The sequence below is a fragment of the Gopherus flavomarginatus genome, chromosome 9 (genome assembly GCF_025201925.1).
Source record: "Gopherus flavomarginatus isolate rGopFla2 chromosome 9, rGopFla2.mat.asm, whole genome shotgun sequence".
Classification (NCBI taxonomy): domain Eukaryota; kingdom Metazoa; phylum Chordata; order Testudines; family Testudinidae; genus Gopherus; species Gopherus flavomarginatus.
The window spans coordinates 39,037,242-39,058,440 of NC_066625.1; the positions used below are offsets into that span (position 1 = coordinate 39,037,242).

The 21,199-nt window shown below is 44.1% G+C and overlaps 1 protein-coding gene across 4 annotated transcripts in view; it reads left to right on the top strand.

Annotated features, from left to right (window-relative positions):
- The window catches only part of JPT2 (Jupiter microtubule associated homolog 2), a 29,400-nt gene extending 10,148 nt beyond the window's left edge, over nt 1–19,252 (top strand). For all 4 annotated transcript variants that reach the window (XM_050968480.1, XM_050968482.1, XM_050968479.1 and 1 more), the window contains exons 2-5: nt 2,477–2,625; nt 3,986–4,128; nt 15,487–15,535; nt 16,682–19,252. In XM_050968480.1, the coding sequence (XP_050824437.1) occupies nt 2,477–2,625; nt 3,986–4,128; nt 15,487–15,535; nt 16,682–16,854 (514 nt within the window). In that variant the 3' untranslated portion in view covers nt 16,855–19,252. The remainder of the gene's footprint in view (nt 1–2,476; nt 2,626–3,985; nt 4,129–15,486; nt 15,536–16,681) is intronic.
- Nucleotides 19,253–21,199: the final 1,947 nt, after the last annotated feature.

The window sequence follows — 21,199 nt, forward strand, 5'->3', positions numbered from 1 at the left end:
AGAGGATCGGGCCAAAAGAAATCTGAGGTTCAACAAGGACAAGTGCAGAGTCCTGCACTTAGGACAGAAGAATCCCATCCACTGCTACAGACTAGAGACAGAATGGCTAGGCAACAGTTCTACCGAAAAGGACCTAGGAGTTACAGTGGACTAGAAGCTTGATATGAGACTTATTGCCAAGAAGGCTAACTGCATATTGGGCTGTATAAGTAGGTGCATTGCCAGCAGATCAAAGGATGTGATCATTCCCTTCTATTTGGCATTGGTGAGGCCTCATTTTGGAGTACTGTGTCCAGCTTTGGGCCCCACACTACAAGAAGGATGTGGAAACATTGGAAAGAGTCCATCGGAGGGCAACAAAAATCATCAGGGGGCTGGAGTACATGACTTCTGAGGAGTGGCTGAGGGAACTGGTATTGCTTAGTCTGCAGAAGAGAAGTATGAGGGGGGGATTTGATAGCTGCTTTCAACTACCTGAAAGGGGGTTCCAAAGAGGGATGGATCTAGACTTCTCAGTGCTAGCAGATGACAGAACAAGGAGTAATCATCTCAACTTGCAGTGGAGGAGGTTTAGATTGGATATTAGGAAACATTTTTTCACTAGGAGGATGGTGAAGCATTGGAATGGATTACCTAGGGAGGTGGTGGAATCTCCCTCAAAGGTTTTTTTTAGGCCTGGCTTGACAAAGCCCTGTCTTGGATGTTTTAGTTGGGGATTGGTCCTGTTTTGAGCAGGGGTTTGGACTAGATAACCTCCTGAGGTCCTTTCCAACCCTGATATTCTAAGATTCTTGTTCTGTCATCTGCCACCACTGAGAACAGCTGAGCTCCATCTTCTTTGGAGCCTCCCTTCTGGTAGTTGATAGCTGGTATCAAATTCCCCCTCACTCTTCTCTTCTACAGACTAAACAAGCCCAGTTCCCTCAGCTGCCTCTTGTAAGTCATGTGCCCCAGCCCCCTGATCATTTTCATTGCCCTCTGCTGGACTCCCTCCAATTTGTCCACATCCTTTCTGTAGTGGGGGGCCCCAAAACTGGATGCAATATTCCAGATGTGGCCTCACCAGAATAGAGGGGGAATAATCACTTCCCTTGATCTGCTGACAGTGCTCTTACTAATACAGGAATGGTGGTACGGCCACATCTTGAATATTGTGTACAGATGTGGTCTCTTCATCTCAAAGATATACTGACATTAGAAAAAGTTTTTAGAAAAGGGCAACTGAAATGATTATGGATTTGGAACGGGTCCCATATGAGGAGAGATTAAAGAGGCTAAGACTTTTCAGCTTGGAAAGGAGACTAAAGGGGGATATGATAGAGGTATATAAAGTTATGAGTGGTGTGGAGAAAGTGAATAAGAAAATTATTTACTTGTTCCCATAATATAAGAACTAGGGGCCACCAAATGAAATAAATGAGCAGCATGTTTAAAACTAATAAAAGGAAGTTCTTCACACAGTGCACAGTCAACCTGTGGAACTCCTTGCCTGAGGAGGTTGTGAAGGCTAGGACTATAGCAGGGTTTAAAAGAGAATTAGATAAATTCATGGAAGTTAAGTCCATTAATGGCTATTAGCCAGGATGGGTAACGAATGGTGTTCCTAGCCTCTGTTTGTCAGAGGGTGGAGATAGATGGCTGGAGAGAGATCACTTGATCATTACCTGTTAAGTTAACTCCCTCTGGGGCACCTGGCATTGGCCACTGTCGGTAGACAGGATACTGGGCTGGATGGACCTTTGGTCTGACCCAGTATGGCTGTTCTTATGCTTGCTAGAAATTGACCCAATAAACATCGCATTGTATGTACTTTGGACTTCTGGTCTTTTGCTGTTGGCTGTCTGTGTGTCAAGAACCAGGGAAGTGGGAGGGTGAAGGGAAAGCCCTCTAACATAGGGCTGACTCTAATCTTGCTTTAGCAAATATGTCTTCCTTCACTTGCTTACTATCTCTAAGTTTGCTTTGCTCAAGTGGAAACTACAGATAAATCTACTTTCATAAAAGAAAATGTCAAGCTACAGGAAATGTTGCTGTGTATTAACATGAGGGTTATGTCCAAGTTCTGGAATGTAACCCTTCAGGCTGGAATTATTACAATAGTATGAGGTCACAAAGGGATTATATTCAGGCATATTCTGGTCAGAGCTAATATCTGTGTCAAACTAATTACTTGAATAACATTCTGAATATTTTATGTTCTGGAAGAGGCAGATATGGCACCCCACTACTGCTCAATGTTGACGTACAAATGTTTGTCAAGGACCAACCAGACAAGTATGTGAATTTTAATGATAGACCTGCACAGAGTATTTCTAACTCTGTCTGCTAATCCTAAATTATGTAGTATAAAAATTTGAGCACTTTAACCAAATCTAATCTTAACTTTGGGAATGGGGAGGAATGTGGCAAACATGCTGAATGCAGTAGACTTCAAATAAATTGGCATCTGTCAGTAACTGTTAATGTTCTGCAACAGAGTACTGAAACCCCCTGGAGGAGGCTCTAGTAATCTGTTTGGGAACACAGAAGAAGTTTCCTCTTCCAGCAGACCACACAGAATGGCATCTAGCATCTTTGGAGCAGCTGAGGAACCTCAGAACTTTCCAAAAAGAACATACCCTCCAGGTGAGAACACTAGTTTCCTCAGGGAAACCACTGAGGAGAAGTAGTATAGCTGATTCTGGGTTGGAAGATACATTTGGTGGTTGTACAATGTTCATGTTCCAGCTCAGTATCCTAGAGCAATGTAGCAGGTAAACAGCAATTTTTGCTGTCCCTGTAAACTATACACTGCTGCTAGCTGACTGAGCTTGTGCACTAAACCCAGTCAGGGAGCATTCAATCATGAGTGCTGAGTTTAGCTCTAAACTGAACTTGTGCTGTAAAATAGAGTACTTTTTTTCTCCTGATGAGCCATCAGGCTGACCTTATTAATGATTTCCCCAATCCTTATAGTTAATCTACCCACTAGGCTTAAAGGACTTAAAACATTGAACAAAGCTGATGTGGGATAAGAGTTTTGGTAGCCTTTTTTCTGCCTGTAGGCAGCAATGAGACTACTCGGCCCACTTATAAGAACCTTGGAGTAGCCATTTTTAAGCTTGAAATAGAACTTTGTATAATTGCACTGTGTAAACGTACATGAGAGTGATTTTTCTGCTTGCATATTTAGTGTGAGCTGTCCGTAAATGGATAGTTTTAGTGGTGATAAGCTTGCCAGCAGTGAAATATGGGGCATTAGGTAAGTAATTACCATTAGTCCAATATGGCAGCTATTAACTGCTGATGAAAACTTACTGTTTGTTCAATTTGGTGCAGTAATTTCACTTCAAAGCATGAATTAGAATGGCATGTAAAGTTAGATTGCTACATTGGACTTCATAGACGTTCTTGGTTTAAAAAAATTTTTTTTTTTTACTAAAACCATAGGCAACTTTGTAGCCTTGTCTGTTTGCAGCCATTGAGATGTAAGTGCTCAAGACTATACAGTAACTACTGTATGATTTCTAAGTCTGTGTCTGCATTGGCAGAACTCAGGCCTTTAGTTTTCTGACCTAAGCTATAGCATAGGTATGATACCACCAGGTTGCCCAATCCTAGTAGAGAATTGGAGATCTTTCCTAATGTAGCCACCATATAGTGTTGGGGTGGGGAGGAGGCAGATGAAGGAGAGACTTGGAGGATCCATTCCAGAGACTTTTCCAGCTGAAATGGTGACATACACAAAGAAACTACTTTACTTTAGCTCTAACAGATGTGTCACCAGGATTCAGAAGTCTTTTTTTTTTAAATATTTTCAGGATATTGTAGTAAGCAAAATTCTAGGATTTCTGGACAGATTGTTACTGATGCCGAAAACCTCAAACTTGGATATTTAACTTTTTTTTCTTTCAAATCACATCTTAGTTAACATTATAAAGTTTTATAAAGGAAGAATAGAAAACAGTTAAAACCCTTTTCCAAGTAACTGTTCGTTATCTTGCAGGGGGGAAAGGAAGTGGTATCTTTGAGGATCCTAGCCCTGTCCAGTCTCGTCAACGCATGAATCCGCCTGGTGGGAAGACAAGTGATATCTTTGGATCTCCCGTACCGGCCAGCCCTGTTCGAGCACACCCAAACAAACCCCAGGTATTTGTACTGCTGTGGCTGTGAAAATGGTTAGAAAAAGTTGCTAACAGGGCTTGCTATAATCCGGTAGAGTTAATGTTCTGAACAAGGCTCCTATGTACTATATGGCATGTTAGTCCTACGTTATGCCTCAGGAAACCCAATGTTAGTCAGCACTGCCTCCACAACCCTCTTCTAGTCAAGGATCCCTTGTTACTTTTTGATAGTAAACTCATTTATACTGCATCACTTCTCAGTTTGTTGCAGATTTTTGTATGTAAAAATATACAGTTGCACTGTGGAGGTATGAGGGGGAAGCCAAAAGCTTTTTACAGTTGGATACAGGAGAACTGGTGCTTCTATCACCCAGATAAGATGTAGGAGGCTGTCTTCTGACAACCAGGAGGCATTTCAGGCCTTTGTAACTGGAAGGAGATGAATCTCCTTGCTGCTGTGTGGTGTGGTATGTTTTTTTGTTTTGTGTTTTGTTTTGTGTGTTTGTTTTGTTTTAATGGTGGTGCTGACTTCAAATTTGGGAGGTGCTGAATTCCTTACTATCTGCCTTCACAAGGCTTTACGTAAACTAGCTGCCTTCTGCATCCCATCTCAGTATACACAACAACATTAGTTTGACTTTCTGCTGAAATGGGTCAGCAACCTTTCAGAAGTAGTGTGCTGAGTCTTCATTTATTCACTGTAATTTAAGGTTTCGTGTGCTGGTAATACATTTTAATGTTTTTAGATGGTCTCTTTCTATAAGTCTATAATACATAACTAAACTATTTTTGTATGTAAAGTAAACAAGGTTTTTAAAATTTTTAAGAAACTTAATTTAAAATTTAAATTAAAATGCAGAGCCCCCTGCCCCCCCCAGACCAGACCAGACCCGGCCAGTGAGAGTGCCACTGAATATCAGCTCATCTTCCGCCTTCGGCACACATGCCATAGGTTGCCTACCCCTGTGCTAACATAGTGAGCAAGAAAAATAGCTAATTTTAATGTCAGCCTTACCCTCCATTAAGCTTTAGTCCCAACATCCCCTTATTTCAGTATCTGCAGATTCAAGCACATGTCAGAATATCAGTTTATATTTTCATTTTTGAGGTTCTCAACAATGGTTAGAGACCTGTTTTTGTGTACAGAAGCTTAATTTTTGGTGCACAGTTGTGGCAGTCATAGGACTACTATGTGGCAATTTACTTGGCTGCATAATCACATTAGACATGAGCAAACATTCTTCTGGGGAAAACAAGAATGTAAATATTTGCTATTTATGTACCATGTAGATTGGCTCCTGCATCTTGGCTGGTTAACTCTTTCCTTAAGTCGAAACTGCACCACTGAGTGAGTCAGCCATCATACTGGCAAAGTTCTTGACAAGTCGAGTGTCTTGGAAATGTACTATCTATTAAGCAGTAGTGTTAATGGAACCAGTGCTCCACTAAAATTTCTGCTGAAGGGAAACTGATGGTAGTAGTTTTATTACTTGTAAAGTTCTAGTTGACCAATGTTACTAGAATCTGATTTAAGAATATAGAACTGAACTTGAGGTAGGAGTCAGAAGTGATATTCTTTGTCCCAATCTCTTATGCAGTCCTACCAGTGTTAACTACAAGGGATTCTGGGATTTGGGTCATAGGAAGAAACTGAGAATTCTGAGGGCTGGGTGTATGCCTTTTCAGGGGTCCCATGTTTCTTTAGAGGAGGTGTGTTTTGCTTCTCTTCCTACCCTCTGCATTGGATGGCTCTGGGGTAGCACTTCTGTGAAGTTGGCTCCACTCTCTAGAAACGCAATTTCACCCAGCCTGGATCTTAGCGCTGGATGTGGGGAGGGTGGCATGGACTATTGTAATTTTGGATGGAGCAGGGATGCAGTGGGAGCAGCAAGAGGAGGGGGATGAAATCATTCTCCAGGTTTTAGGTAGAATTCTAGTCAGTTGCTCACCTTCAGAGCATGCAGCCCAGTATGTGTGCCCTCTTGCAACCTACTTTAAGCTCGCACCTCACCGATTTGAGAAACGCTTGAGTATTCACTTGAGAATTTGCACTGTTGGGTAATGTGATGCTGCCTTTAAGAGGGGTTAAAGGTAAAAAATCTTTTAATGTCATTTTTATGCCAGCCCTTTCTGCCAGGGGTGAAACTATCCTGGAAACAGTAGAACTGTAATGATTTGATGTACTGGTACTCTCATGAATTGTATTGATTTGACTACAGCAGTCTTGGTGTGAGGAGATCCTTTGAAGCCATCCTTGCTCATCACAGCTGATTCCTAAATCTGAAAATGGGTCAGTGAGAGTGGGTAAAAACTATCCTTAGGCTCATCTGACACAGTAATCCAAACTACTCTGGATACTTCACTGAGCATGTTTGTTGCTGAGATGCCCACTGGAGCACTAAAGAGCTTGCTGCTCTGGGTCTGAACACTAGCTGCTATTTTTTGGTGCCAGTGGGTACTTGTAGAGATAATGGTCTAGAATCAATATAGATCCAAGGGTAGAAAGTCTTAAGGATCTAATCGACTATTGCTGTATCTTGCTTCCGTGAGTTGTCTTGGTACGACATACAGGCAGCCAGTATAATGTGAAGAGCACATGGGGATGGTGATGTTATTGACATGAACTGTGACCATATAGATCATTGTTGCAACTGAGGTCCCTACAGTTGTACCAGATCTTGTACAAAGGAGGTCAAATAAGGTGTCTATGGAAAGGTTGTAATTCGCTAATTACGATTATGCTGTGTGTATCATCATTTTTATATTTGAAATTATGAATATTGGCCATGTAATTGTATCTCAGTGTTTGAGTCTAAGTAGCATCAGTGAAGCATTTGGTCAGGTTCTTGAGAATGGGCAGTTACTCAGAATAGTCCTATGAGGAAACACTTAACTGACAATGGACTTTGGGAGATGCCAATCCACATCTGAGCTTTCCTGGAAACGTTCAAACTAACATGTAAACAATGGCGTCAGCCTGCAAAAAGCTGAATCATTCGTGGACATGTGACTTGCCCAGGTGGGTACAAACTCAATCTTGTTGCTGTGATTTTGCACAGAAGAACAAAGGGGTTTGCACGCACAAGAGAGAAAATATAAAAAGCCCTGGAAGCCTCTCCATTTAGTCTTCAGCTGGCTCAAGAGATGGCCTCTTTATTCCAAAGAGATGCCTGAAAGAAACTGGCACAAAAGACAGTAACTATGGGGGCTTGAATGATTGCTGGACCCAAGCCATAAACTACAACGTTGATCGGAAAAGGATTGGGCCCAGACTAGGAAGTAGTCCAGTCTGTGAAAGAAGCTTATTGGAACATCTCCAAGTGCTGTACTCAGTTTCTTAATATATTAGTCTTAGACTTGTGTTGTTTTTTGTTTTGATTTGGCTTGGTAACAGAGAGAACAAAGTAAGTTATTCCTTGAAACCACTTAAATCCTATTTTTTATACTTAATAAAATCACTTTTGTTAATTACTTACTGTGTTAATTAATAAATACCTGGGGGAGCAAACAGCTATGCATATCTCTCTATCAGTGTTATAGAGGGTGGACAATTTGAGGGCTTGTCTACATCACAAAGTTGCAGCGCTGGTGAGGGGGTTACAGCGCTGCAACTTAGGAGGTGTACACATCTGCAGGGCATCACCAGCGCTGCAACTCCCTGTTTGCAGCGCTGGCTGTACTCCCGTTTTGTCTCGGGTGTAGAGGATCCAGCGCTGGTGATCCAGCGCTGGTAATCAAGTGTAGACACTTACCAGCGCTTTTCTTGACCTCCGTGGAATAAGCAGGTATCCCAGCATACCTGAGGAAGCCTCTCTGGTAATCAAGCAAGTCTCCTTCCACGCGGTTTGCTCCGGTATTCTCCGAATTCCACCCCCCCAAGCGGGTCTCCTTCCCCGCGGTTTGCAGGGGGGTTCGGGGAACGCGAGAGCAAACCGCGGGGAAGCAGGTCTCCTTCCCCGGTTTTGCTCTCGCGTTCCCCGAACCCCCATGCAAGCAGCTCTCCTTCCCCGCACCCCCGAGCAAGCAGGTCTCCTTCCCCGCCGTTTGCAGGGGGGTTCGGGGAACGCGAGAGCAAACGGCGGGGAAGGAGATCTGCTTGCTCAGGGGTTCGGGGAACGCGAGAGCAAACCGTGGGGAAGGAGATCTGCTTGCTCGGGGGTTCGGGGAACACTGGAGCAAACCGCGGGGAAGGAGACCTGCTTTCCCGCGGTTTGCTCTCGCGTTCCCCGAACCCCCCTTGAAGCCGCCCAACAGCGCTGCAGTGTGGCCACATCTAACACCACTTGCAGCGCTGGTTGCTGTAAGTGTGGCCACTATGCAGCGCTGGCCCTATACAGCTGTACTAATACAGCTGTAACAACCAGCGCTGCAAAATTGTAGATGTAGACATACCCTGAGTTTACCCTGTATAAGCTTTATACAGAGTAAAATGGATTTATTTGGGGTTTGGATCCCATTGGGAGCTACATGCTGAAGACAGGATCACTTCTTAAGCTGTTTTGAGTTAAGTCTGCAGCTTTGGGGGTGTGGTTCAGACCCTGGTTCTGTGTTGCAACAGGCTTGCATGTCTGGCTCAACAAGGCCCAAACTGGCAGAGAAAATGGGCGCAGAGGTAGTCTCAGCCCAGTCCCAAGGGGGTCTTTGTGACCGAACCTGTCACAGTGGCGTAGTCGGCAGGATTTGTGCACAGCTGATTGCTGTGAGACACAGGTATCGATTTTAAGTGAGTTTTAAGTGTGGTGGCTGGAGAACAGACAAACTGGTTACTGGTTTGTTATCTTTTTGTTTATTTCGAGTGAGGGAAATAAGCACAAGAGAAGGAAAATGACTACCAGGGAGGCAGCTACAAAACTAGAGCTGGCCAGACTGGAAGCGGCAGAAAAGGCAAAGGACTGTGAGTTTCAAATGTGGCAGGCAGAAGTGAGGCTCAAAGCAGGAGCTGTGGCTAAGGGAAACCATGGAGTCCCAGGAACAGGCTCAAATTGAACTGCCCTGGAGTTAAAAAAAAAAAAAAAAAAAAAAAAAAAAAAAACCCGAGAAATACAGGCCCAAATTGAGACCTAGAAACATGAACTGGCTCTAATGTAGTGGAAGAGGCAGAACCCTTCAGCAGCTGGCTCCACTTCCCCAAAAATCCGTAAATGGGAGCGGTTATGTCAGTAGTATGATGAATCCAGTGATACTGCCGAATATTTCATCACCTTTGAGAGACTATGCACCCTCCATGTGATTTCTGAAGATCAAAAATGACCACTTGCCCAGTCAATTTTGCAATCGGAGCTCTGGACATATATTCAATAAGATGCCTATTGATGATGCTTCAAACTATGGTAAATTTTAAGGAACTGGTTTTGAAATAGTTTCAGATTACACTTGAAACCTATAGGGTTAAATTCCAGAGTTTTATGAGGGTATCTGGATTAAGTAATATGGCTTATGTAAATAAAATGAGAGATTAGTTAGATAAGTGAGTGAGGGGGGAAAAGGCATTAAATGTTTTGAAGAAATGTGTGATTTAATTACTCGGGAACAGTTCCTCAATATGTGCAGTGATGTAAAACAGTATTTGTGGGACAAAAAGGTGGATGCAGTGGGGGAATTAGCTGGGTTTGGAGACTCTTAGGAGCAGTCACAAGATGCAGTTAAACATAAACCCCTGGCAGAGGGCTACAGCGTTGGTGGAAAGCAGAATCACTGTTTTACCCCTGGGAAAAGGGAGGCTGGGCTTTTACCTCCCCATTCCCTTGTTACTCATCCCAAATCTCCTGTACAAGCGTAGGAGCCCAAAAGGTGCTATCGTGGTAAGTCCACTGAGCACCTGAGGAATAAACATCCTTGGCTGAGTGGGAACAGGCAACAGGTAACACATGAAGCTGCTGCTTCTCAGAGCACAGGGGTATCCCAGGCTGCTGCCTCTTTCCGCACAGGATTTGTAAAGGTTGCTTCTACACAACCAAGCAGTAAGCATATGCATGCTGTTAAACTTAATGGCAGAGTGCTCCAAGGATGGGGAGAGACTAGTGCAAAAATGTCTGTGGTCAGAAGGTACCTGATCCATGAAAAGGATTTGTTACCAGGCAAAATGGCAGAATTAGAATTGGTGGGAGGTTACAAAGTCCTTGTACCTTTATCTAAGGTACACATGGAAACTGGTGATTAGCAGGCTGAACTGACTGTTGCAGCAGTGGCACAAAAATTTGTACCCTTTCTACTGGGAGATGAATTCTTTGTGGCAGAATCTGTCCCAGGGTTTGTTAGCAACAAGAAGGAATCTTGTGCTGAAAGCCCCCGAGGGGATGCTAACGTCACACATGCTGCTGGGGGAACAGGAGAGTGTCTCTTTAATTCCTCTATAGCAGTGGGGAATGCAGCTCTGGGATGCTCATAACCAGTTCCTGTCACCCCAGTGCTCAAGGCAGGTCTGGGTGGGAAGGGCTGGATAAAGCTAGCTCCTGTCCTGTAATCATCTCCTCAGGGGAGAGAGATGTTCCACCTTGTAACAGGGAGGTTGTCAGGGTTCCTTCCCCACTCTGAACTCTAGGGTACAGACGTGGGGACCTGCATGAAAGACCCCCTAAACTTTTTTACCATCTTAGGTTTAAAAACTCCCCAAGGCACAATTTCCTCTCTTTTATACCTTGGATTAAGTGACGTTGCCACCACCAAGTGATTTTAAACAAACATTTAGGGAGGGCCACTTGGAGCCCTCCCTTCCCCAAATATCCCCCCAAGTCCCTACACACCTTTTCCTGGGCAGGCTTGAGAATATATCCTCACCAATTGGTACAGTGGACACAGACCCAAACCCTTGAATCTTAAAACAATGAAGAATCAATCAGGTTCTTAAAAGAATAATTTTAATTAAAGAAAAGGTAAAAAATTACCTCTGTAGAATCAGGATGGTAAGTACTTTACAGAATAACAAAAGACTCAGGAACACAGAGGATCTCCCCTCTAGGCAAAACCTTAAAGTTAGAAAACCAGGCATAAACCTCCCTCTTACACAGAGGAGAAAACAAGCCAAAATTAAAAGTAAACTAAGGCATTTCCTTGCTAAATACTTACTAACTTTACAGGAGCTGGATTGCTTGCTTCCTTGATCTGTGTCTGGCAAATGCCCGCAGAACAGACAGACAAAGCCTGTCTCTTCTCTCCCCCCGCCCCCTTCCAATTTGAAAGTATCTTGTACGCTCATTGGTCCTTTTGGTAGGTGTCAGCTAGGTTACCTGAGCTTCTTAACCCTTATAGGTAAAAGAGGAATTAACCAGTTACAGGGTAAAGAGGGATTTTATGCTACCCTTGTCTGTATCTTTATGACAGGTGTTCCCAGCTGCTGACTGCCAGGAAGTTGTGGTCAGCAGGGGACAGGGCCTTCCCTGGGGTGCAGAGACACGTATCCCAGAGATGCAGGTTTGGGTCCTGATGACCACTGTGGTGGGAATAGACCCCAAGGACTTCGTAGCTGGAAGCAAGCCCAACCTGAGTGAAAGGGGGGGATTTTGCTGGCCAGTGAAGGGTCTGTCATAGCTGGTAGCCGTGAGCCCACAGATGGATCAGGGTCACCTTCCCTTTTGCAGGACACAGAAGTGTTGGCCTCAGAGGGGAGCCTAGAAAAGAAAGTCAAGATGGAAGGTAAGGGGGGACAGGAGGGTCTGCCCAAGTTTTGTAGGAAGGCATTTCCCCAGGAGGAGGGTGAAGGATCTGCATCTAAGGCCATGTCTACATCTAAAATTTTGCAGCGCTGGTTGTTACAGCTGTATTAGTACAGCTGTATAGGGCCAGCGCTGCAGAGTGGCCACACTTACAGCAACCAGCGCTGCAAGTGGTGTTAGATGTGGCCACACTGCAGCGCTGTTGGGCGGCTTCAAGGGAGGTTCGGGGAACGCGAGAGCAAACCGCGGCGAAGCTGGTCTCCTTTCCCGGTTTGCTCTCGCGTTCCTGGAACCCCCGAACAAGCAGGTCTCCTTCCCTGCGGTTTGCTGGGTGGTTCGGGGAACGCGAGAGCAAACCTGGGAAGGAGACCAGCTTCGCCGCGGTTTGCTCTCGCGTTCCCCGAACAAGCAGGTCTCCTTCCCTGCGGTTTGCTGGGTGGTTCGGGGAACGCGAGAGCAAACCGCGGCGAAGCTGGTCTCCTTTCCCGGTTTGCTCTCGCGTTCCCGGAACCCCCGAACAAGCAGGTCTCCTTCCCTGCGGTTTGCTGGGTGGTTCGGGGAACGCGAGAGCAAACCTGGGAAAGGAGACCAGCTTCGCCGCGGTTTGCTCTCGCGTTCCCCGAACAAGCAGGTCTCCTTCCCTGCGGTTTGCATGGGTGGTTCGCGGAACGCGAGAGCAAACCGCGGCGAAGCTGGTCTCCTTTCCCCGGTTTGCTCTCGCGTTCCCGGAACCACCCTGCAAACCTCAGGGAAGGAGACCTGCTTGCTCGGGGTTCGGGGAACGCGAGAGCAAGCCGGGGAAGGAGACCAGCTTGATTACCAGAGGCTTCCTCAGGTATGGTGGGATACCTGCTTATTCCACGGAGGTCAAGAAAAGTGCTGGTAAGTGTCTATACTTGATTACCAGCGCTGGATCACCAGCGCTGGATCCTCTACACCCGAGACAAAACGGGAGTACGGCCAGCGCTGCAAACAGGGAGTTGCAGCGCTGGTGGTGCCCTGCAGATGTGTACACCTCCTAAGTTGCAGCGCTGTAACTCCCTCACCAGCGCTGCAACTTTCTGATGTAGACAAGCCCTAAAATGCCAGACCCCTCACCTATGGATCAGGTTTTGAGAGAGGACTGGGGTCAGAGGGGAGAGTCAACCCAACTGACCTGTTGGGAACAAAGAGGGGATCTTACGACTTCAAAGCACTCCATTAAAGAATGTTGTTCCTGCTACTCTTGTAAAAGATAACATTGTCTCTTCAAGGCTGGGGGAAGAAAAACTTTGGCATTTTGGAAGCTTCACAAGGGGGTGGGGTACAACCCAAAGAAATTCCCAAGGGAGGGGCAGGGGGCAGGCATGGTCACAGTGCACCCTTTCCTTGCCAAATCCTCAAACCCATGCCTGAATTGGGAGCCTTCTCCAAAGAGACAGGAGACTGTGTCTAAACCTCTACCATGGTACACACCGGAATTGGGAAATGCAATAGACACTGAACAAGCTAAATTGTATGAACAGCAAATCTATGGCAGATAGACTCTGTTAATCTTGTATCTTTTGCTACTTCATCTAGGGGTCAAGACCAAGGAGTTAATACTAATGGTAACGTTTAAAGATGTGTGACATACCTGATTTATGGGGAAAACTTTTGTACATGCTAGGGATGGTGACAAGACTGTCCCACATTCATGTTGCTTTTCAGCTTATATCTGTAAACAGGTTGGAAGCTTGGCACAGCAGCAAAAGCATAACCGGCCTACGCTGCTGTGTGGAAGGGGAAACTGAGGCACGTCGCCTCATGGCATTGGTGGCTAAATGCCAACACACCTACACTTTAACAGATATTGTGATCTGCATTCTCTTAACAGTACTACACCACAACATGTTTTCAGGCACCTGGGGACCAGGAACCTCAAACCTTGCTAGAACACCTGTAAATTACATCGTAGGGTTTTAAAGGTACTGGGAGAATGTGTGACAAGAGCCAGACAGGGATTTTACAAGGACACTGTCCGTGGCATAGTCAGTACAAGTCTCTGGCAGTAAATTCAGGAGGAGGGTGTGATATTATTGACATGAACTGTGACCATGATCATTGTTGCAACCAAGGTCCTTCAGTTGCACCAAATCCTATGCAAAGGAGGTCAAGTAAGGTGTCTATGGAAAGGTTGTAATTTGCTAGTTATGATTATGCTGTCTGGGCGTATCATTTTTATATTTGAAGTTATGAATATTGGCTATATACTTATATCTCAGGGTATGGCTACACTTGAAATTTCAAAGCGCGAGTGTGGTCGGAGCACCAGCGCCGGGAGAGAGCTCTCCCAGCGCTGCACGTAAACCACATCCCTTACGGGTGTAGCTTGCAGCGCTGGGAGCCGTGCTCCCAGCGCTGCAGCACTGATTACACTGAGGCTTTACAGCGCTGTATCTTGCAGCGCTCAGGGGGGTGTTTTTTCACACTCCTGAGCGCGAAAGTTGCAGCGCTGTAAAGTGCCAGTGTAGCCAAGGCCTCAGAGTTTGATTCTAAGTAGAATCAGTGAAGCATTTGGTCAGCTTCTTGAGAATGGGCAATTACTCAAAATAGTCCTATCAGGAAACACTTAACTGACAATGGACTTCGGGAGATGCCAATCCACATCCGAGCTTTTCTGGGAACATTCAAACTAACATTCAAACTAACAGTGGCCTGCAAAAAGCTGAATCATTCATGGCCATGTGACTTGCCCAGGTGGGTACAAACTCCATCTTGTTGCTGTGATTTTGCACAGAAGAACAAAGGGGTTTCCACCCACAAGAGAGAATATAAAAGGCCCCGGAGGCCTTTCCATTTTGTCTTCAGCTGGCTCAAGAGATGGCCTCTCCATTCCAAAGAGATGCCTGAAAGAAACTGGCACAAAGGACAGTAACTATGGGGGTGTGAGTGAGTGATGGACCCAAGCTATAAACTAGAATGTTGGTCTGAAAAGGATTGGGCCCAGACTAGGAAGGAGTCCAGTCTGTGAAAGAAGCTTTATTGGAACATCTCAAGAGGGTGAGATTTACCTGTATTCAGTTTCTTAATGTATTAGGCTTAGACTTGTGTGTTTTATTTGATTTGGCTGGGTGACAGACAGACAGAACAAAGTAAGTTATTACTTGAAACCACTTAACTCCTACTTTTAATACTTTGTGTTAATAAATACCTGGGGGAGCAAACAGCTGTGCATATCTCTCTATCAGTGTTATAGAGGGCGGACAATTTATGAGTTTACCCTTTATAAAGCTGTATACAGAGTAAAACGGATTTATTTGGGGATTGGATTGGGAGCTGGGTATCTGGCTGCTGGAGACAGGAGCACTTAAGCTGTTTGGAGTTAAGTCTGCAGCTTTGGGGTGTGGTTCAGACCCTGGATCTGTGTTGGAGCAGGCTTGCATGTCTGGCTCAACAAGGGAGGGTTTTGAAGGCCCAAACTGGCAGAGAAAACTGGCTCAGAGATGGTCTCAGTCCCAAGGGGATCTCTGTGACCAAACCCATCACAGGGATCACTGTCTCCTTAAAGAACTTGATGCTACAGTTGCTCTCCCAATGCCATTTCAGGAAACTTCATGGACAGCAAGCTGCACCATTTGGCTCTTGATGCAGAAATCATATGGTCTTGGTGTAAAGGATCTTTTAGGTCTAAGATTTAAGAAAAGCTTGCAGTGGAGTAGTAGTTAACCTATGGCTTATGAAGCCCTAAAACAGTTCTGATTTTGTTGCAGGATCACATTGTCTTACAAGAGGCAGGAGATGCATCAAAGGAACTGAAAGGTAAGGCAAGAAAAACCTCTTTCTCTGAGATGCTGTGAAGAGTATCTTGTCCTTAAAACCAGCATTAGTCTTGTTTACTAGTCCTTAAAACCAGCATTAGTCTTTGCATACAGAGGCCAACGCAATCAAGCACAGTCATGGCTATAGAACTTCAGACTGGGCAGTCGGACTTTCAGTATCAGTTACATGATAAGAAGTGATCTGAAATAACCATCCAACTTCTTCTATTAAGCGGGGTCACTTTAGGTAGGGGGTATTGAAAAGTGGGCCCTATGCTAGGCTGATATGTAAATATGAGAAGTGTCTGTCTTGATACCTGCCCTCATAGATAGTCTGTCTGTTTTTATAGGAGACTGTTTTTGTACTTAAACCGAAGACCTTAGAATGTGGTGGGCCAACTTGGACCATCCCATTTTGAAGCAACAAGGACACAAGTTAACTGAACAAATTCAGATGTAATTCCCATTTCTGCAGCTCTCTCAAGCAGTTGAGCTATTTGTGTAATATATCTGAATCTTGAGCAGAATGATCCCCTTATTTAAGTAGGGGAATGCGCAGTTATTTATAAGATATAGACAGACACACATTGTGGTAAACTGTTCCTCCTTCTCCTGCATTCATAGCTTGTAATTCTGGCCTTCCTTAACTGTAGCTATGGAGTAACTGACTTTTCCCAGAATGCATTATTGCTCCATTACTAGCTGCTAGATGAGAGCATAATGGAAGCTGTACCTGTGAGCTCGAAACTCCTACCTGGCAGGACATAGCATTTATGGGTTGGCACACTATCAGTAATAAGTGTGTGGTGTCAACATTTTATAGTATATAATAATCTTACACAGCACTCTACAGAATAAGTAATGACCTAAGATGTCTAAAAGTGGGCATAAATAATTGGTGAAAACAAGATAGGAGAGTCTTGGAAGAAGTAGACCTTGAGCAGGAAAAGTGCTGTCCCGGCTCTGAACAGTCTCTCTCTCTCTCTCTCTCTCTCTCTCTCTCTACCCCTGCACAAGTGAAGAAGGGAGCGGAAGGATGTGAGGGGTTGGAAGGAGGGAAGAATGTACTGACTATTGAAGACGTGTATGAAAAGCAATGTTACTGCAGTGCAGTGTAACCATTCTAACCTCCCTTGTCATCACACAGCTACAGAAAACAACAAACCACAGATGGAAGACAGAGGCGAGAAGAGAGATCTTGGGAAAGAAGAGCCAGGCCCCAAGATAGATGATCATGAACCCAGACTGGGACCAAGGCCACGGTCACACAACAAAGTCCTCAATCCCCCTGGTGGCAAATCCAGCATTGCATTCTATTAGGAACATTCACTTTCACTAATGGAGTCAGCACAGAAACTTTATCTATAGGTCCTGAGGTTTGTTTTCGGATGCTTTAGGCAGGAGGATGGGGACTTTAGTGACTCATCTAATCCAAATGGAAGACATCTTGATGTTCAAGACTTCTGTAAGACCTGTTAGTTATGATGCTTATGGAAATAACTGAAGACTCTTATGTGCTAGACAGTGCAGGATTCAGTGGGACAGTAGCTTAGATGGGTGCAAGAGGAGTGTTCCTTTGTGGTGGGCAATTAAAAAAAAAAAAAAACTCTTAATCTTGCAGTCAGTTAGTAGCTCAGACTTTTGGACCGAAGCATTTAGGTACAGTCAGTATGGTGAAATTCTATCCCAGTGGATGGGGACTTGGATGCCAGGCCTGGCATCTGTCTAAATTGAGCCTAACAGGAGCTAATGCTCTTCTAGGCAGTGTATCCTAACCTTAAGAAGCAAAAAATTTATCTGCAACCATTTTAATATAAACATGATCCATTCTAAGTGGTGGTGTTGGGATCTGAAGAGTTCTGCTTAGTCCTTGGCCATAAGAGACGACTTCCTCCCCAGGTTTATTATGTTCAAACTCTCATTGTTCTGTGGCAGTCTCGCAAGCCATCAAGTTGTATAAAGTTTTGGAGCACTTCAGTAATAGTCTGTACTGATATTTGCTCGACAAAGAGAAAAATTATAGTTTAGTGTACTGTCTCATCCAGGCACTCCTAGAAAGATCTTATTTCACTGATGTCATGCAAGGGTGCCTCCAGCTTTCCTGGTAGGGAGGGGAGTGATTTGAGTACACAGTTGCATCTATTGAAAGAACTCTGACAAACTACAGTAGTGTATAATTGGATTCTGGAAACTGTCCCAGGACATCTCTAGTGAGCCAGCTTTAATGTCCCATCACCAACCTCTAAAAGCCCTCATGTACCGATGCTTTAGCTTTTGCAGGGTTCCCCTTCCCTCCCCGCTGCCATGGAGAAATAATGGACTGCTTTGCTTGTATCCTCCAGTAGCTTTGTTTTTTGTTTCTATGCTGACTCTGTTAGTGAAACCTCTGTTTTGTTAGCCATGGGTTGCCTTTGACTGCCTGTTATTCCTTGGTAGTGTGGACGATCCAAGTTGCTCATCCACACATACTCGTGTAGCTATTTTAAGACTGTTAATCCCTGTTCATCTGCTTGGGACAGTCTAGGGATCACTGCAATATTCTTCCGGCACAGTGACTGTTTTGAATTATGTTTGCAAGAATGTGCATTGTTCTCTCCTAATTAGTTATGTGGGTTTGGGGGTGGGGGGTTGAAAGAGGGCTCTTAAATGTCAGTTAATTCTGACTGGACTTTCCTCAAACATATCAAATACTGATACTCTGATAACACTAGGTGCTTAGACTGTTGGCCACTTGTAATAGTGTTGGTTGTTAGTTTGTGTGGTTTTTTTTTTGTTTTAGTTTTTTTTAAACTACCTAACTCATTACATACAGGAGTTGTTCAGGTCCACCAAAGACCAAGTGGCCTTATCTACACAATGGCTCCACATACCAGTAGCTGTTCTTGCCCAGGTTCACTGAAAACTATTTCTGTGACAAACTGTTCAGAAGAGCTATTTCTTAACTAGATGCTACAACAGCTTAGAGGTCATAGTGATTGTTAAAGTGCCCAGCAAAGATGAATGACTGACTGTACCACAGAGACTCACAGCTGCCTTTTAACTTATGGAAGTGAAAATCCCCTTTTACAGGGTGGAAGTGGCAGGAAGCTTAATGCCTCCTGTGCCTCTTCCACAGGAGGCTTGGCGCTCCTGCTGCTGGCCGCCTCTAACTGTATGAGGATGGTGATCATGATTGAGGGAGTGTGATCCCAATACATCTGTTTTTTAGATTCATATTCCCCCCCAGTGTAGCAGTTTCCTAGTTGCTATTCCTATTTTGCTTATTTGGTTAAGTCTATAAAGGATCTTCTGTCCCCTCCTGCTATTTTAGTGTTTAAATTTGCTTTCCAGTACATGCTAGGCTTTTCCTGGGATTAGCAAGTAGGAAAGGCCAACCAGTCTGCCTTTCTGCCTTCAGCTTTTGTATTGAAGAGTTTGTGGGCAAGTCAGTGAGCTTAGATTCAAAGCTTGATATCTTATAGACTAACAGGAGCTGAAATATTGTTTTAAACAGCAGTTTCCAGCTAAGTCTTAAACTACTATGGACTTCTGTCTGCATGTGTTGGCTAGCATTTCCCTCATTGGCATACACTCTGCTCAGTGTCTCCAAGTTTTAAGTTTGATAAGGACACTTATTATTTTTTTTTTTTTTTTACACACACGGGCAACAGGGGAATGGAACTTGTATTAATGGTTAAATCATGGACTCCTCAATAAACCACAGTATTTTGTTACTTCACTGTGTGTAGCTGGGTTCTCCTGTCAATAAGTCATTGTTCTAGTCTATAGCAAACACTTTAGCCAGTGATCAAATTCCATGTAACACTTCTTGTGTAATACAATGAGCCTTCTCAAACACTTACTTCCTGCCACAGTTAATTTTAAAGGTGCTCCACCCTCTGACCGGTGGGGGGGCAAGCCAGCCTGCCTGCCTGCCTCCCTCCTTCCTTGTTGCAGAAGCAGTGTAGCCTAGAGCAGTGGTCCCCAACCTTTTTCATCTGGCAGGCGCCGGACGATGAGCCACTTGACATTGCTGCTTTTTGGCAGATGTTTGTCCATGGGCCAGTACGCGGGCACAGATAGGTGCCCACTGGCACCGCATTGGGGACCACTGGCCTAGAGCATGCCTGGAATCAATCTACACTAGCTTCCCCTGTAATGAATACAAGAATGAAAGTGTAGCAGCTTCCAGCAGGCTGTGTTTAGATGCATTTTTCTGCTATCTAAGCCCCTTTCCATAAACCTTGAAACTGTCTGAATTTGCCTAAATTGCTATGTTATTGAACATCTACACTTGTCCCTAGAAATTGATACATATTTGGGAAAATTCATAGCTGTAAGCCTTTTCCCTAGTGAAACAAATGTAAGTGCATAAAACTGTCCTTATATATCTAGCTGCTTTTGTTCTGTAGACTAGATACTTTGAGACTATTACACATCCCACTTCAGATAAATTAGACAGCATGGCAATTAGAGAGAAATATTAACTTAGGGTGATGCGCTCTGTCAAAGTTGATGTTTTGTCACAGCTGGAAGGTATAAACAACCAGGGATCCATATTCCATTTGCAGACTGAACTGCACTGTGCCTGTATGCTGCTTGTAAGACCAAGCTTTCATATTTCATCTCTTGGTGGAACACCATTCTTAAGCCAATCTTTTCGGTAAGAGCTTGTGCATCTATGAACTAGTATCAAGGATAATTAAATCTTAATACAGTGATAGGCAGGAGATAAATGAGTACAAACACTGGATGTAATCCATAGATTACCGTAAAGGATTAAGCAACCTTACTGGTGCATGACCACAGTTACAGAACTATATGATGAAGTCATACTACAGAATCTGCAAATGAGTTCTTTATTTTTCTTCTAGAAGAAACAAAGTTAACTTTTGTACTGTTTCCTGACTCTTAAGGTAAACGTTATCCAGGTTAATGCTCTAGACAATGCAACAGAAAAGGGCAGGTGCCTAGTGTACATACTAAAGTTAGCTTAAGATGTAGCAGAAGTGTTGATCAATTGCATGCTTTGGCCCGTCACTAGAGAAAACACTTGTAGGCTTTTATGTGTCTTAAATATCAGTCAGGTATCATCTGACAGTCTAGTTTAAAATTCATGATGCATAACTTATGTAAGTTTTGCTTCTCATATTGAGGAGGGAGGGAAGAGGAAGGAGCAGCAGCCTACCAACCTTCCCATTACCTTTGAAAGAAATAAAGGACAGTTAGAGTGGTGAGGCATATTAGAATTCTTCAAGGATGTCAACAAGCATCCATAGAGTGTACTGGGGCTTCCAGAAAGCTTTTGAAGATGTCCCTCACTAAAAGCTCTTAAGCAAAGTCAGCAGTCATGGGATGAGAGGGAAGAGTCTCTCCTAGATCAATAACTGGTTAAAAGATCAGCGACAACAGCTATGAATAAATTAGTCAGTTTTATCAATGGAAGGAATTAAATGGGCTAAGAATCTGTAGTGGGAGCTGTGTTGTTCTGGAAAAGGGGATGTAGGATAGAGAGGTGGCAAAATTTGCAAATAATACAAAATTCCTTGTTAAGTCCAAAGCTGACTGCAAAGAATCTCACTAAAGTGCATGACTGGTCAAGAAAATGGCAGATGAAATTCAGTCTGGCTAAATTCAAAGTAATGCATATTATAAAACAATCTCAGCTACACATAGAAAATGATGG